Source organism: Pelophylax lessonae (genome assembly GCF_965119305.1).
Source record: "Pelophylax lessonae genome assembly, chromosome: 12".
Classification (NCBI taxonomy): domain Eukaryota; kingdom Metazoa; phylum Chordata; class Amphibia; order Anura; family Ranidae; genus Pelophylax; species Pelophylax lessonae.
Genome location: NC_138779.1, coordinates 46521971 through 46536678, shown reverse-complemented (window position 1 = coordinate 46536678; position 14708 = coordinate 46521971). Strand labels below are relative to the sequence as shown.

The following is a 14708-nucleotide window of genomic DNA, read 5'->3' as shown; positions in this document are numbered from 1 at the left end:
GCTTTTACAAGGTGTGATTATGCAAAAAATCGATAGAAAATAAAGACGGATAGGATGGAATGCCTAAGCAAAATAATTTGGTATTGCATAAACTGTACATTGTAATAATTTTTAGCTTTTGCTAGAAAAAGACTACGTTAGGTTTGTAAATAGGATTTTCCAGAGTTCTCATTCGCTTTCTTTTTTGATTGCTATACTGCTTTTCACGGAAATGCTCATAGAACATGAGATCAAATGAGACATTCCTTGCAGGTAAGGGATTTAAACATTTAGCATTTCATCTTTTAGATGTAATGATTTGTGCCTAAACGGATGCCAGGGGAAAGTAGTGTTACAACCCTGGTACTCATTGTATGATTATAGTAGGCAGACCCTCCATCTTGGCACGGTCTTTTAGCAGGTGTAATTATAGTAATTGCTATCAATGTAAACATTCGTTGAGGGAGAATCTACAGTGTATTTGCCTAAAATGTATTCTTGGTCAACAAAGCTTGAGGTATGATACAGGTTTGCAGCAGCGTGGTGTACTACACACTCTGCTATAGCACCTGCAAATGTGTGTAAATCAGATGATAAGTTCACTATCGGCTGTCATGTGAAAGTTTCTGTACAGATGTCGGCTCGCTTCAATGCACCCCCCCCCCCCCCTAGTAAAAACAAGGAAGTATTGTGTATTACATAATTTTCGGGTTTGGCTATCCCTCTCCCTGACCGCTGTAGTCAGGGAAGAAGCTAATGGAGTGTGACCTTTAGTGAAGGGCAGGTAAGACCTCAAGAGTCTATGTTGGCTATCTCTTTACTTAGCGAATCTAGGAGCCAGCTAAAAAAGTTAGGAGCCAGTTTTTTTAACTAACAAAGCTTTTTTGCTATAGTGTGCTGCGCTACTTTACCAATTGCATGGTCATGCAACACCGTACACAAAGGGAATTTTGTATTTCTCTTTAGTTCATGTTATGCTGCGCTTCCTAGGAGTAGAACACTAGGAGGAAAAGGGTTAACACAGCTTAACTAAGCCTAAGGGGCAGTCCCAAGTGGTATACTCCCACTTCCTGCTCTAGGATCTCAGTTTTTTTTCTACCTAGTCAGGAGTAAGGACCTAGCTCCTTGCTGGGATTTCTGGTCCTGGCATTTTTCTCTCTCTGGGATCTCTGGTCCTGCAGGCCTCAGCTCCGCGCTAGGTTGGCTGCAACATGATTCCTCTGGAGGGGACAGGCTTATGAGTGGGACATCTCGCACGGCCACACACAACCTGGTTGCGGTCGGAGTCGCAGCATTCCTCGGGCCCACAGCACCCCTTGTTTCAAGATGAGGAGGTGACCCGCATGGAGTGAACCCCACTGAGTCTCCAATGGTATGGTGAGTAACCCCCTTTCTCCCTTGGAAGTTTGGGGTTAGTGTGGGTCCTTCCCGGGTCGGTGGTCTTGGCGATGCTCTGCCTTCCCCCCATATTTTGCCTATCCTCACAAGGGGTCCGTCTCCCACCCCCCATTTCCCCTGGGGGCTGTCCAGGGGTGGTTAATTTAAATTGTGGTGAGGTGATTAGTGGGTGTAATGGCTAGCTGCCATTTGCCTGTGCGGCCGGGCATCAGCCAGGGAGTATTGTGGCTGTGGGGGGGGGGGGGGGTGGTACCTAAGCGGGATCCCTGAGGTGTGCTGTACTGGGTGCTTCGCGTGCCCATAGATGCTGCCACCTTCTTGAGGATCCATGTGCCATGCTTTGGTGGATCAGGCTGATGCGCAGGCACAGCGGCCGTTTTCTTGTAGCTGCATTGTACAGTATGCGGCAGGTGGCCTCTAGTGGTGACACGGCTGTTCTTCTGTTGAGAGCGGAGTGCTGCAAGCGATTGGCACCTCTTTTCCTCGCTCCTTGTGCTGCGGAGACACAATGTGGTTGAGTCCTGGGGCAGTATCTCCCTACCTGGTCTGATTTATTGCAGTGTTCTGGGACCTGTAGACCCACAGGCATTAGCGCTGCTGGGGTTTTTTTTTTTTTTCTCACAGCTACTGTTGAAACTTTTACTGTATTCCCATTGTGGCACAAGGGTGTCAGGGAGCCGGCCGAACATGTCTCACCACCAGAACCACTCTGAGGGGGGATCCTCGGGGTCCCACTCTGCTATTGCGACCATGACGGCGGTCCTACAATCTTTAGTGTCAAAAGTGAACATGGTTTTACAAAAAAGACCCGCCAAAAAGCACCCACTGTCCTCTCCTGTTTCTTCTGCCTCCTTTAGAATCTGAGGCTGATATGGCCGTCGTGGACGTAAGTAACCCCATGGGGTCCCCGTCCACGCACTTCGATTTGCTCTGACAGTGAAGACTATTCCTCTTCCTCCACCTCGGCACATAAAAAAGCACTGGTAGAGGCACTGAATGTGTCAGTGCGGGAAACTTTAAAAATGGAGGACGCAGAGGAAACTGCATCGGCCACACTGGTGTAGTTTGGCAGAGTGGCTAAAGTGTTTCCTTTCCCTGCATATTTCGACGAGATTTTGGCTAGTCAGTCAGTGTGGGTCCCCGAAACGCATGGCTGGGATACCTAAGCGTTTCACTAGGAGATATCCCTTTAAAGACTCAGTTTGTAAAGAAACAGACAGTACCACCGGTGGTGGACTCCCAGGTTTCTAGATTGAATAAAGTCACATTACTAGCTGTGGAGGATGCTCCATCCTTTAAGGACCCTGCAGATAGGAAGGCTAAATCGTTGGTGCTCCATCTTTTTACCGTGTCCGGCTCAATTCTGAGACCGGTGTTTGCCATAACCTTGGTCTCCCAGACCTTGACTGAGTGGACAAAGCTGTTACGTCAGGATTTGAAGGAGGGTCAGCACCCTCAGGAAATGAAGGAGCTGGTGGATCAATTAATTCAGGTATTGCAATATATTTGCGATGCCTCCCTGGAAGCAGCCCCGTTAGCCTGTAGGGCGTTGGTGACAGCGGTGACTTTGCGTCACATGATCTGGTTGAAATGCTGGTCTGCGGACCAGGCCTCTAAAAAAAAGGTTCTGACGGATCTTTCCTTCGTGGGTGACCGTCTGTTTGAAACCTCCATGGAAGAGATCATTAAGGGTCTCGCGAGAGGCAATGAAACCTCCATGGAAGAGATCATTAAGGGTCTCGCGAGAGGCAAGAGTACTTCGCTCCCACAGGTTACAAAGAACAGAGAGTCTCACCGCAAACGTGGTCCGATCTTTTCGGCTCACAAGCGCCCTTTCGCCCCAAAGGGGTCGCAGGACAAAGGATCAAAACCCTCTCGACCCTTCTTGGGGGGGGTTCCAAGAGACACTGGGGTGGTAAGGCCAAGGCGGGTCCCTCCAGTCTAGAGGATAAGCCCTCCTCCGCTTGAAGGGACGCCCTCAACCGTGCTAGGGGTGTCAGGAAAATGGCAGAAAGAGAGCTGGCAGCATTGCCAGTAGTACTAATGAGCGCACTCAGTGCATCCCTGTGGCTGTGAGAATTGGCAAACGCGCGTACGCAATGCTTGACAGACACAGCCTCTTGCCGGCCTATAAAAGGTCGCTGTGGGATCTTCCTCATTGCTGGATTATCAACAGCTTCGCCGTGTTCCTGTGCCTCCTGTATTCTGCTATTGGATTGTCTGTTGTGGTCCTGCTTGCTCCTGACTCTGTTTGATTTCCTGCTCCTGGCTTGACTCTCTGGCTCTCTTCACCAACTTCGCTCCTGCTGATCTACTGTGTATGACCCTGGCTTGCTTCAAGGAATTCTCTCCATTGTTCTGTCAGTCTCCTGTGCATGAACCCAGCTACACTACTGATCTCTTTACCTTCTCCTGCCTAAAGACCTCGGCCTGTTCCTGTTTCTTCTACCAAAGACTTACCATTGGATTGACTTTCTGTGCTTGACCATCTGCCTGGACTTACCGCTGCACAAGGTTGCCTAGCTTCTCTAGAGCTTTCTAGAGACTTCCACCCTGCTGTGCTTCCAGTTCTTCCAGCAGGCTTTTGGAGTCCATCGGCTCTACTCATCTGTATCCTGCTGGTAACCCATGCCACTTTGGACACTATACCTTCTGTACCACCTTCAGGGGTGTGCCGCACTGAGCCGCAAGGGGAGCTCTCTCAGCACCTTGGTCAGGTCAGGTACCCTGACGTCTTTGTTTCTTCCGGATCCACGGATCTCAACAATCAAAGACAAATGGGTTACAAGATCGAGTTTCGGTCCTTGCCCCCACCAAGGTTCTTCTCTTCTAATTTCCGTTTGTCCACGGATCGGCTTTAAGGCCTTTTCGGATCGGTTCAGAATTTGTTGTCACAAAGGGGGATAGCCCCTGTTCCAGAGTCTCAACACTTTCAGGTGTTTTATTCAAACCTCTTTACAGTTCCCAGGAAGGAAGGGAAGGTTCATCCTATCCTGGATCTCAAGGCCCTGAACCATTTTGTGTGGGTTCAAAAATTCAGAATGGAATTCATTCGCTCAGCCGTGGCTTCTCCATCGGGGGACTTTCTAGCCTCCATCGATTATCAAGGATGCTTACCTTCATATTACGATTTAGGTAATTAGATCGGGCATCAACATTTTCTTCGCTTTGTAATAGACGAGGAGCGCTATCAATTCTTGGCGTTACCATTTGGTCTTGCCTCTGCTCCTCGGGTGTTCACAAAAGTTTTTGCCCAGGTGTTAGCCTTACTCAGACAATGGGGGATTTTGGTTCTGGGGTACATTGACAATCTTTTTCTGAGGGTGGAATAGTCATCAGTCCTGAAGAAGGATCTGGACATAATGGTGAGAACTCTGCAGGAGTTTGGCTGGACCCTGAATTTTCAAAAGTCAGCCTTGACTACGTCCAACAAGTTGGACTTTCTGGAGCTGACTCTGGGTTCAGCATCAGCCCAGGTGTTTCTCCCAGAAACAAAACTATTGATATTGCAGCGAGCGATTCATCCACTGTTATCCAATCGTTGGTCTTCTCTGAGGACCTGCATGCACTTGCTGGGTCTGAGGGTTTCCACCTTCGAGGCCGTTCCCTTCGCTCAGTTCCATACCAGACTTCTGCAAAAGGAAATTCTAACCAAATGGGACAAGAATCCACAGTCTCTGGACAATTTGATCCTGTTGAGTCGGGTTGGGAGAGGGTCACTGCTTTGGTGGCTCCGTTCCCTGGCGCTTCGTTAAGGAAAATAGGAAAATCCTTCCTGCCCCTGTTCTGAATAGTGGTGACTACGTACACCAGCCTTTCCGCATTTGGGGTGTCCTGGGCACGGATTCAGCCCAGGGGTTTTGGTCTCCGGAGGAGTCCAGTCTGCTGATCAACATCCTAGAAATTCGAGCCATCAGGCTTTGCCTGTCCCTGGGGACAGATCATCTGCGAGGGTGTCCAGTGAGGATTCAATTGGACAATGCCACGGCTGTGGAATATATTAATCACCAAGGGGGCACCAGATGTGCCCTAGCGGCAAAATAAGTGGCCAGTATTCTACAGTGGGTGGAACATCTTGTTCTGGCACTATCGGCAGTGCAGATTCCAAGGGGGGAAATTTGGCAGGCAGACTACCTCAGTCGTCTGGCTCTGTGTCCGGACGAATGATCCCTTCGCCCGGGAGTTTTCCAACAACTGTGTCTTCGGTGGGGGACACCAGATGTGAACCTGTTGGCTTCTCGTCTCAACCAGAAGGTTCTGAGATTCGTTGCAAGGTCTCGGGATCCTCTGGCGGATGCTGCAGACGCCCTGGTGGCCCCTTGGGGCCGGTATCGTCTGATTTGTCATGCATTTCCTTCAATACAACTTCTGCCAAGACTTTTGCACAGAATCGATGCAGAAGGGATTCTGGTGGCACCAGACTGACTTTGTTGGTCCTGGTACGCGGGCCTGGTAAGATTGGTAGCCGATGCCCCCTGGCAGCTTCCCCTCAGGGAATATCTTCTGTCTCAAGGACCGATCTTCCATCCTGCTTTATGGTCGCTGGCTTTAAGGGCCTGGCTATTGAAAGCCAGGTACTGAAGGATAGGGATTTGTCAGAATCGGCGATTCCTACCCTGTTAAAAGCTAGAAAATCTACCTCTTGAAAAAATGTATTGTCGAGTTCGAAAAGCATATGTTGGTGTGAGTCTTGGGGGATTTCCCCCAGCTCCTCTTTCGGTATCACGTCTTCTGGAGTTTTTACAAAAAAGCGTTGATCAGCGTTTGGCTTTGGGCACCATTAAGGGCCAGATATCGCCTTTGGCAGTTTTCTTCCAAAGACAATTGGCAATTCCTTGGTTCGCACATTCGTGCAGAGACTTTGCCATTTGTCTTCCCTGGTGCGGTCCCTAGTGCCTCCGTGGGACCTCAACCTAGTACTGTCGGTCCTTCAAAGACCGCCGTTTGAGAATATTCATGAAATACCTTTACTTGCCTTGTCACAGTGGCTTTCTTGGTGGCTATTATTTCTGCACGCAGGTTTTTGGAGTTTGCTGCGTTGTCCTGTTGGTCGCCTTACCTGGTGGTTCACAGGGACATAGTGGTACTTCGTCCCTGTCAGTCCTTCCTGCCTAAGGTCGTTTCAAGGTTTCACTTGAATGAGGACATTGTGTTACGTTTGTTATGGCCTAAGCACCCGAAGGAGGTTGGTTTGCATTTGTTGGATGTGGTTCGGGCCATCAGGGTGTACTTGATGGCAACTGAATCCATTCAGAAATCGGATTCCTTGAAGGGTCCTTGTAAAGGACAGGTTGTGTCTGCTATGACCATTTCCAGATGGATCAGGCAGACGGTGGTGCAGGCCTATTTCATTAAGGGTCAGGTTCCTCCTTTCCCTGTTAAGGCGCATTCTACAAGGGTGCTCGGTGCCTCCTGGGCCTTCTGTCATCATGCGTCAGTGGATAAAGTGGATATTTTTGCATCTGCAGATGCTGCCTTTGGCCACAAGGTTTTGCAGGCTGCTGTGGCAGAGACTTCTGCCTCTTGAGGGGGTTTTTCTCTGGTACGTGAGCTCCAGTTGTTCCTGGTTGAGCTCCTGATTTACCTGGTTGTTGGGAATTGTTTCTTGCAGTGTTTGTTTCCTACCCCTCATGCTGATACTGCTTTGGGACATCCCATCCATCAAATGAAGATATGGCACTGTGTCCATCAATGAACGAAAGAGAAAACCGGATATTTGTCTTACTGTAAATCCTTTTCTCTGATGTTCATTGATGGACACAGCACCCACCCCTCTGGAGTTGGGTTATGTATTCTTCTCACACTGCTTGGTACAAAACTGAGATCCTAGAGCAGAAAGTGGGAGTATACCACCTGGAACTGCCCCATAGGCGTAGTTAAGCTCTGTTAACTTTGGTAACCCTTTTCCGCCTAGTGTCCTACTCCTAGGAAGCGCAGCATAACCCATCCGTCAAATGAAGATATGATGCTGTATCCGTCAGTTAACATCAAAGAATTTTACGGTAAGATAAAAAATCTATTCTTTCCCCACAAAAAGAGATTTCTTTTGGTGATATTTTGATCTCCACTTGTTTTTTTTTTTTTTGCGCTATAAATAAAAAAAGACTGAAAATTTTGGAGAAAAAAAAAACAATATTTGTTTACGTTTTGCCATAAAACATCCCATAAACAAAAAAAATTCTTCATAAATTTAGGCTTTAATTCTGCACTGAGCCCCCACAGTGATAGACAGAGAGGGACAGCTCGGCACTGATAGAGGAGAGGGCACAGGTGAGAAGGAAGAGAGTTCTAGTTGCCATGTTCGAGCCCTAGTTCAGTCACCAATAGCCCAGATCAGTGTCCCCTGCTACAGTTCTACATGCTCCTAGGATTCTTGTTTGCCCCCTCAAGTGTTGCCCCCTTCTCTGTGTAACACAGGGAGGAGATATCTGTGGTTATACCAGAACAACTGGAAAATTTTTCACCGTGGTGGCTGACTCAGAATGCAGGCAAAGCAAATGTACTGTTTAGCCCTTTCCTCTGGTCTGTCTCTGATTTTCTGGCTGCAGCTCCCCTGATGGCTCGCCTCTCTGTTTTGGCAGTGGTCCTTCGGCGTGCCTTTGGCTCAAGTGCTGGTCTGTGGATCAGACTTCAAAAAAGTCCTTGACTGATCTTCCTTTCCAAGAAGATCGCCTGTTTTGAGCTACCCTGGATGACATCATTAAGTCTCACAGTGGGGGGGAAGAGTACTTTTCTTCCGCAGGCTACTAAGGGCAAGGAATCTCTTTGTAGATGTAGGCCTTCCTTCTCAGTTCATAAAGTTTTTTTGAAACCTTTCAGGGTCTCTTCAGGAGGATCTAAATGAACCTGGTCTGGCATGCCAAGCTCTGGCTTCTCCAGACCAGTGGAAAAGGTTCCTTCGGTGCGTCCTCATCCATATCGGGGGTGGGGGGATGTCTTCGCTGGTTTCAGGATCTGTGGACTTCCCTTGGGCAAGACAAATGGGTCCACAAAGTCTTTCGCTCCGCCTACAAGATCGGGTTTCGCTCTGGTCTCCCAGCAAGGTTTTTTCTTCCAATTTTCGCCTGCCCCAGATCGTTTCCGACTTGGGAACGTTTTCAGGGTTTTTACACAAACCTGTTCAGTCCCAAAGAAGGAAGGCAAAGTGCGTCCAATCCTGGAGCTCAAGGCGCTCAACTGCTTTGTGCGGGTACACATTCCAATATGTGCCATTCACCAGCGTTTTCTCACTTTGCTGTGGGAGAGGAGTATTGTCAGTTTGTGGCGTTATCCTTTGGTCTCACCTCTGCTCCTTGGATCTTCACAAAAGTGTTAGCCCAGGTGCTAGCCTTGCTACGCTAACGGGGGATTGCATTACTGGGCTACTTGGATGATCTCCTTCTGTGAGTAGTCTCCCTCTGCTCTGGTGGAAAACCTGGAGATTTCAATACTAACTCTGCGAGTTTGGCTGGATTCTGAAATTTCAGAAATCTGCTTGGGCTCTGTCCATGACGCTGAACTATCTGGGCCTGACTCTGAATTCTGCCCTAGCCAGAGTGCTCCGACCTCTGGACAAACTTCAGAAATTGCAGGCTGCGATTCGCCTCCTGTTGTCCCAACCGATGGTCATCCCTCTGGACTTGCATGCGGGTGCTGGGCCTGATGGTGTTTACTGTTGAGGCTGTTCCTTTGCACAGTTCCATATGAGGTCCCTGCAAGGACGATTCTGACCAAATAGGACAATACTCTGCAGTCAGGGAACGAGGGCGTCCCTGATATGGTGGCTTTGTTCTCCGGCGCTTCTGCTAGGAAAATCCTTCCTCCCCTGGTATTGGACAGTAGTCAACATGGATGCCAGCCTGTTCGGCTGGGGAGGCGTCCTGGGCAAGCATTCTACTCAGGGGATCTGGATGCTGGAAGTGTCCAGACTACAGATCAATGTTTTGGAACTCTGAGCGATCAGACTGTGTCTGGATCATTGGTCTGATCATCTTCAGGGTTGTCCAGTGCGCATTCTATCGGACAGTGCCACGGCCGTGGCTTATGTCAATCACCAAGGGGACAGAATAAGTGTCCTGGCAGCTCTGGAGGTACCCAGCATGCTAAGGTGGGCGGAATGGTTTGTTCCAGCCCTCTCCGCCGTACACATTCTCGGGGTGGAAAATTGGCAGGCGGACTACTTCAGTCGGTAAGCGTTGGACCAAGGGGAGTGGCCCCTTTTATCCGGAGGTGTTTCATCAGCTGTGTTCCCGTGGGGCACCCCTGAGGTAGATCTGTTGGCATCTGGGCTCAACAGAAAGGTGCAGAGGTTTGTGACTCAGTTAAGGGATCCTCTGGCGGATGCCACTTTTTGTGCTGGTGGCCCCGTGGGGTCAGTATCTGCTTATTTACGCCTTCCCTCCTCTCGAACTTCTGCCAAGACTATTACGTAGGATCGAGGCAGAAGGGGTTATGGTCATCTTAGTGGCTTGGGACTGGCCTTGTCGGGCTTGGTACGTTGATCAGGTGCGGCTGGTTGCCGATGTTTCCTTGGAAGCTCCCTCCCAGGGAGGATCTGCCGTCCCAAGGACCGATCCGATTTTCCATCCTGCTGTAAAGTTGCTGGCTTTGCAGATTCCTATCCTTTTTGTTCTGAAGAAATCCCTGTTTGTTCCTCTGTGCTGCGTGGGTCTAATGGGAGTGGTTTCATAATTATCTATCAGCTGTGGCAGTTGCAGGGCACTAATGAGGGAAGCTGCTTGGTCTGCATCCCTTTAGACGTGTTCCTATTGGGAATATCTCACCAAAAATGAAATTTTTGTTGCAGGGGATGCCAGAAATCTGACTTGTATCTTAGTCAGACTTCTGGGAAAATTGGTGAGCCAATCGCACAAGCAGAAAATTGTTTCTGGGGTGTGGTCAGTATACATTCTGTATACAGAACAGCTCCAGAGGTAGCCATATTGTATTGCACTTGCAGAAAATTACAACAGCTGCAGATTGAAAAGGAAAGGTAATTTTTAATAACCTTCAAGTACAATATGATTTATGTCACAATTGTATACGCTATATTGTTTTTTCTTTATTTGCTATTTTTTTCCCCCACGAAAGTGAAGTTACCCTTTAAAGCAATGCAGTCATGTATCGCAAAAAATGGCCTGGTCATTAATGGGTAAAACCTTCCGGAGCTGAAGTAGTTCAAGAAAATTCTCTTTTTTTTATTTTTACTATTTTTGCCCAGTTTCCTTTGATAATATAAAAAAATCAGGAGATATTCACAACCATTTACTTCCATAAGAAAGCCCAATTTGTCCTGAATAAAACACTGGATGCACAAAGTAGTTGTATTGATATGTACTGTTTTCCTAACGCATGTTCATATTGCAAAATATTTACTCTTAGGTGTGAAGAGGTTAAGGAACACAAGTGTCTCTTCTGTTCTTATAATCCACTCTTGCTACTATTGTTTGCTTTAAGGGCCAGTTCACACCATGAATCGCACAGGAACAAGCTGTGTGTTACTGTGCGATTCACATGCGATCTGGGTGCAGTACGATTTCAGCCCATTCATATAAATGGGCTAAAATTGTGCTGGACCGCACCAAAAATAGTGCATGCACTACTTTAAAAAGTGCACTGCACCCGAATCACATGGTACTATTGTACAATGCAATCTGGTGCAGGCAAATGCAATGCATTTGAGACCGGTGTTTGGGGTATCCGTAAGTTAACACTGTCCTCCTCTGCAGATCGCAGTGCAGTGCATTTTGAACACGGTGCAGAAAACGCGTACAAACCACAGGTTTCCAGCACTGCGTTCTGGTGTGAATTTGTCCTAAATCCAAGGCAGGCTTGGGTGGGAGGGGGCATCCTGAGCTCTGCATGTAGCTTTGTTTGCCAGTGCCTAATCTACTAAAGGCAGCAGCATAGGGCAATGTGTCCTGTGTTCCTAAACCCCTTGTCTAAGTTTATAAAAGTTCTAGTATTTGAGGGGTTAAAGTGGAGCTGCACGATTCTGGATAAAATCAGAATCCCGATTCTTTATTAAAAAAAAAAGCTAAAAACAGTAAAGTTAGCCCATATTTTTTTTTTTTTTTTTTGAATAATGTAAAAGAAAATCGTGATCTTTATTCAAAAACAAATCACGATTTTCCCGCTATTCTCGGCATAACATCATCTTTAACATTATTAAAAAAAAAAAAATGGGCTAACTTTACTGTTTTTAGTTGTTGTTTTTTTTTTTTTTTTTTTAATTCATTAAAGTGTATTTTTTTTCCAAAAAAAAACTGCGTTTGAAAGACTTCTGCACAAATACATTGTGACATAAAAGATTGCAACGATCGCCATTTTATTCTCTAGGGTCTCTGCTATTAAAAATAAATATAATGTTTGGGGGTTCTAAGTAATTTTCTAGCAAAAAATACTGATTTTAACTTGTAAGCAGCAAGTGTCAGAAAAAGGTTGGGTCTTTAAAGAGGCAGTAAACCCACATAAAAAAATTGAGAAAAAAAAACCCCTGTAAAGACAAAGGCATAATGAGCTAGTATGCATCTGGAAATCATTGCCCATGCGTTGCCCGTGATTTGCAATAGCACCCCAAACACTGTTTGTTGCCATGATTTCCGCCTGCCGAATCGCGGTAACATCGCGCAAAAAAAATTGCCCACGATCGCTACGCTGATATGTGAACGTAGCCTAAAAGAACGAAAAGATACATTGTAAAGCATTGTGTTTGTAGTTATCTAGCAGCCTTAACAATGTTGATAAACATTTGTCGGTGTCCTGCTGAAAACTCCAACTTGCTGAGATCTCGAACGACATTATTTCCGGTGAGTGTACACCAGGAATAATTGGAGATTTCGATCACTTGGGGTTTTCACACAATACCAGCAGCCTATATACTCCGGTAGACGCTATAATTCGTGCAAATTGTTACTCCGCCTGCTAGTAACCAAAAACATGGCCGCCTCCTAGGCGGTGACAATTAGTGGGCGGACTAACACTCTGCACTTATTATAGCATGTAGCGGAGTATATAGGCTGCCAGTGCTCTGCGAAAACCCCATGTGGCCGAAATCTCCAATTATTCTTGGTGTACACTCACCGGAAGTAACCCGAAGGGCCTGGTATGGAACCCGGGGGGTCCCCCACACCAGCCTTTCTTTCCCATTTTGGCATGGAGTTCCCCCTCAAGATCCTCAGAGAGCAAGTTGCACCACAAGTCGGATCATCCTGCAACTTCCATTCCAATCAATGGGCTCCCATTGGGAATCATTGATTTTCACATAAAAAAAACGTATGATGCGGCTTAATGCTGTATAAGCAACGTTGAGCAGCCTTTAGCAGCGTCAGACGTTTTTACAGCTGTAACGCCGGTCCTCAGAATGCGCTGGCCCTGGGTTTTATTTTGCAGCTTAAAAACACCTATACCACAGCTTCAAAACGTCTGTGTGTGCATGAGGCCTTAAAATAACATGGAGGGGCGTTTTTAAACTGCAAAAAAAAACAAAACATCTGACTCTCCTAAAAGCAACTGCAAAAGCGCCCTGTGTGCATGAGGCCTAAGAATCAAGGACATGCTGTTTTGAGATCGTGAGGGGGGGGGGGTGAATCAAGATCACGATTTTTTTAACGATTAATCGTGTAGCTCTAGGTTCAAGTAAGTTCAGGGCCTCTACTGCAGGTAAAAGGGAGCAGTGGTTCCCTGGCTCTTCCACTTCTCCAGGAAACCCAGGATTGTGGTAAATGGCTGAAGAATTGAGAGCAGGAGGTGATTGGGGAACATCCATTCTTCTTTGCGCCCTGTGAATAATGAACCCAGGAAGTGTATCACTTCATTTCTGGGTTCACAGCTGTCATGACGTGGTTGATCAGTTGCAGTGGAGGACAGAGGAGACACTGGGGCCTAATGGATCCCTGATGTCTCTATTAAGAGACCCCCCCCCTTTAGCTCCCTTGTGGTAGCAATAAAGTTACATTTAAAAATAAAATCATTGTTTACAAAAAGAAAAAAAACAAAGATTTAAAAAGCAATTGAAAGCACCCTTGTCATCTTTGTACACACCCAAGTGCAAACTTGCAATATAGGGTGCGAAAATGTATTTAAACACAATTGTGCTACACATGGGTGGTATGGTTCTACACATGGGTGGTATGGTTCTACACATGGGTGGTATGGATGTGAACGCCCAAATGAGAGCAGTCAGTCTGAGGCCATTCATAATTGGCTCTAAAGCCTCTCTGGTGTAAAGACTTTTAAAGTGTCACCTATGGAGAATTTTGGACATCATCGTTTTTTTTTTTCCTTATGGTTGCATGCAAATTTAAGGCTTGATATGTTTGGTATCTGTTAACTCGATGCAACCCCAACTTTTATATTCCCCCCCCAAAAAAAAATGAATACCATATTGTGTTTCTTTGCACTACAATTCATTTTAATGTTTTTGTTTCCTGAAATGATGTGTTTGATAATTAGCTGCGCAAATATCGTGCAACGTAAACATTGCAACTGCCACCATTTTTATTCTTCAGGGTCTCTGCTGTAAGAAAATATATTGTTTGGGGGTTTAAAGTAATTTCTAGCAAAAAATTCAAATTTTAAAATGTGTACAAAAAAAATAAAAAAAAAATTGCCCAGGCAGACAAGTGGCTAATGTATTCTAAGAAAATAATTTTACAGTAAGTTCTTTTCTTTTTGAATAATAAAAAAAAAAAACACGATTTCACTCAGATCTATTTGTAATTTATCCTTTAGTAACCTTTAATTCTCTATCTGATAATGTATATCTTTGCCCTACAAATGCTAGGATGGTACATCAGACCTGAGCTTCCGCTTCTAAGCTTATGCTTTTGTTCTTGTGTGTTTAGGCTCCATCGATGAGGGTGTTGGGGAAGGACTGCCTGCGCTCCAGGGAACAGCAAGCACCAATGTTCATGCAGATGATGATGACAGGTAGGTATCTGCAGTGTGCAGGTATTTGAAATGTTTTTTTTATTTCTTTATGGAGCAACTAAGTTTATTCTGGTCTATATGTATGTCTGATCCTGTGCAAAATTATATACTTAATTTTTATTGTCACTCCAGTGAAAGTAAAGCTGACATCAGATATATTTTTTCAGGTTAAGTGCTGCATGCTGAATAATGTGTCAGTATAACACTCGGGTATTTTTTTTTCCTCTCAGAAAGATCACAGTACTCCCCATGACAATGTCTTTCATCAGCTTTTCCCTCCAGAAGGACAGAGATGTATTTTTTTTTGGCCATCATCCAGGGTTTTCCATCTACACCCTGGACTGAGATGACAGTTATGTAAATCCTGTTGGCTGTGTTCACAAATGCCTGACACAGACCAGCCCCTGCTGCAGTCCCCCACC

At 46.2% G+C, this 14708-nt stretch overlaps 1 protein-coding gene across 2 annotated transcripts in view; it reads left to right on the top strand.

Moving 5' to 3' along the window:
* ZBTB44 (zinc finger and BTB domain containing 44) overlaps window positions 1-14708 on the top strand; it is a 119884-nt gene that overhangs the window by 59394 nt on the left and 45782 nt on the right. For both annotated transcript variants that reach the window (XM_082273863.1, XM_082273864.1), the window contains exon 3: window positions 14202-14286. In XM_082273863.1, coding sequence (XP_082129989.1) covers window positions 14202-14286 — 85 coding nt within the window. The remainder of the gene's footprint in view (window positions 1-14201; window positions 14287-14708) is intronic.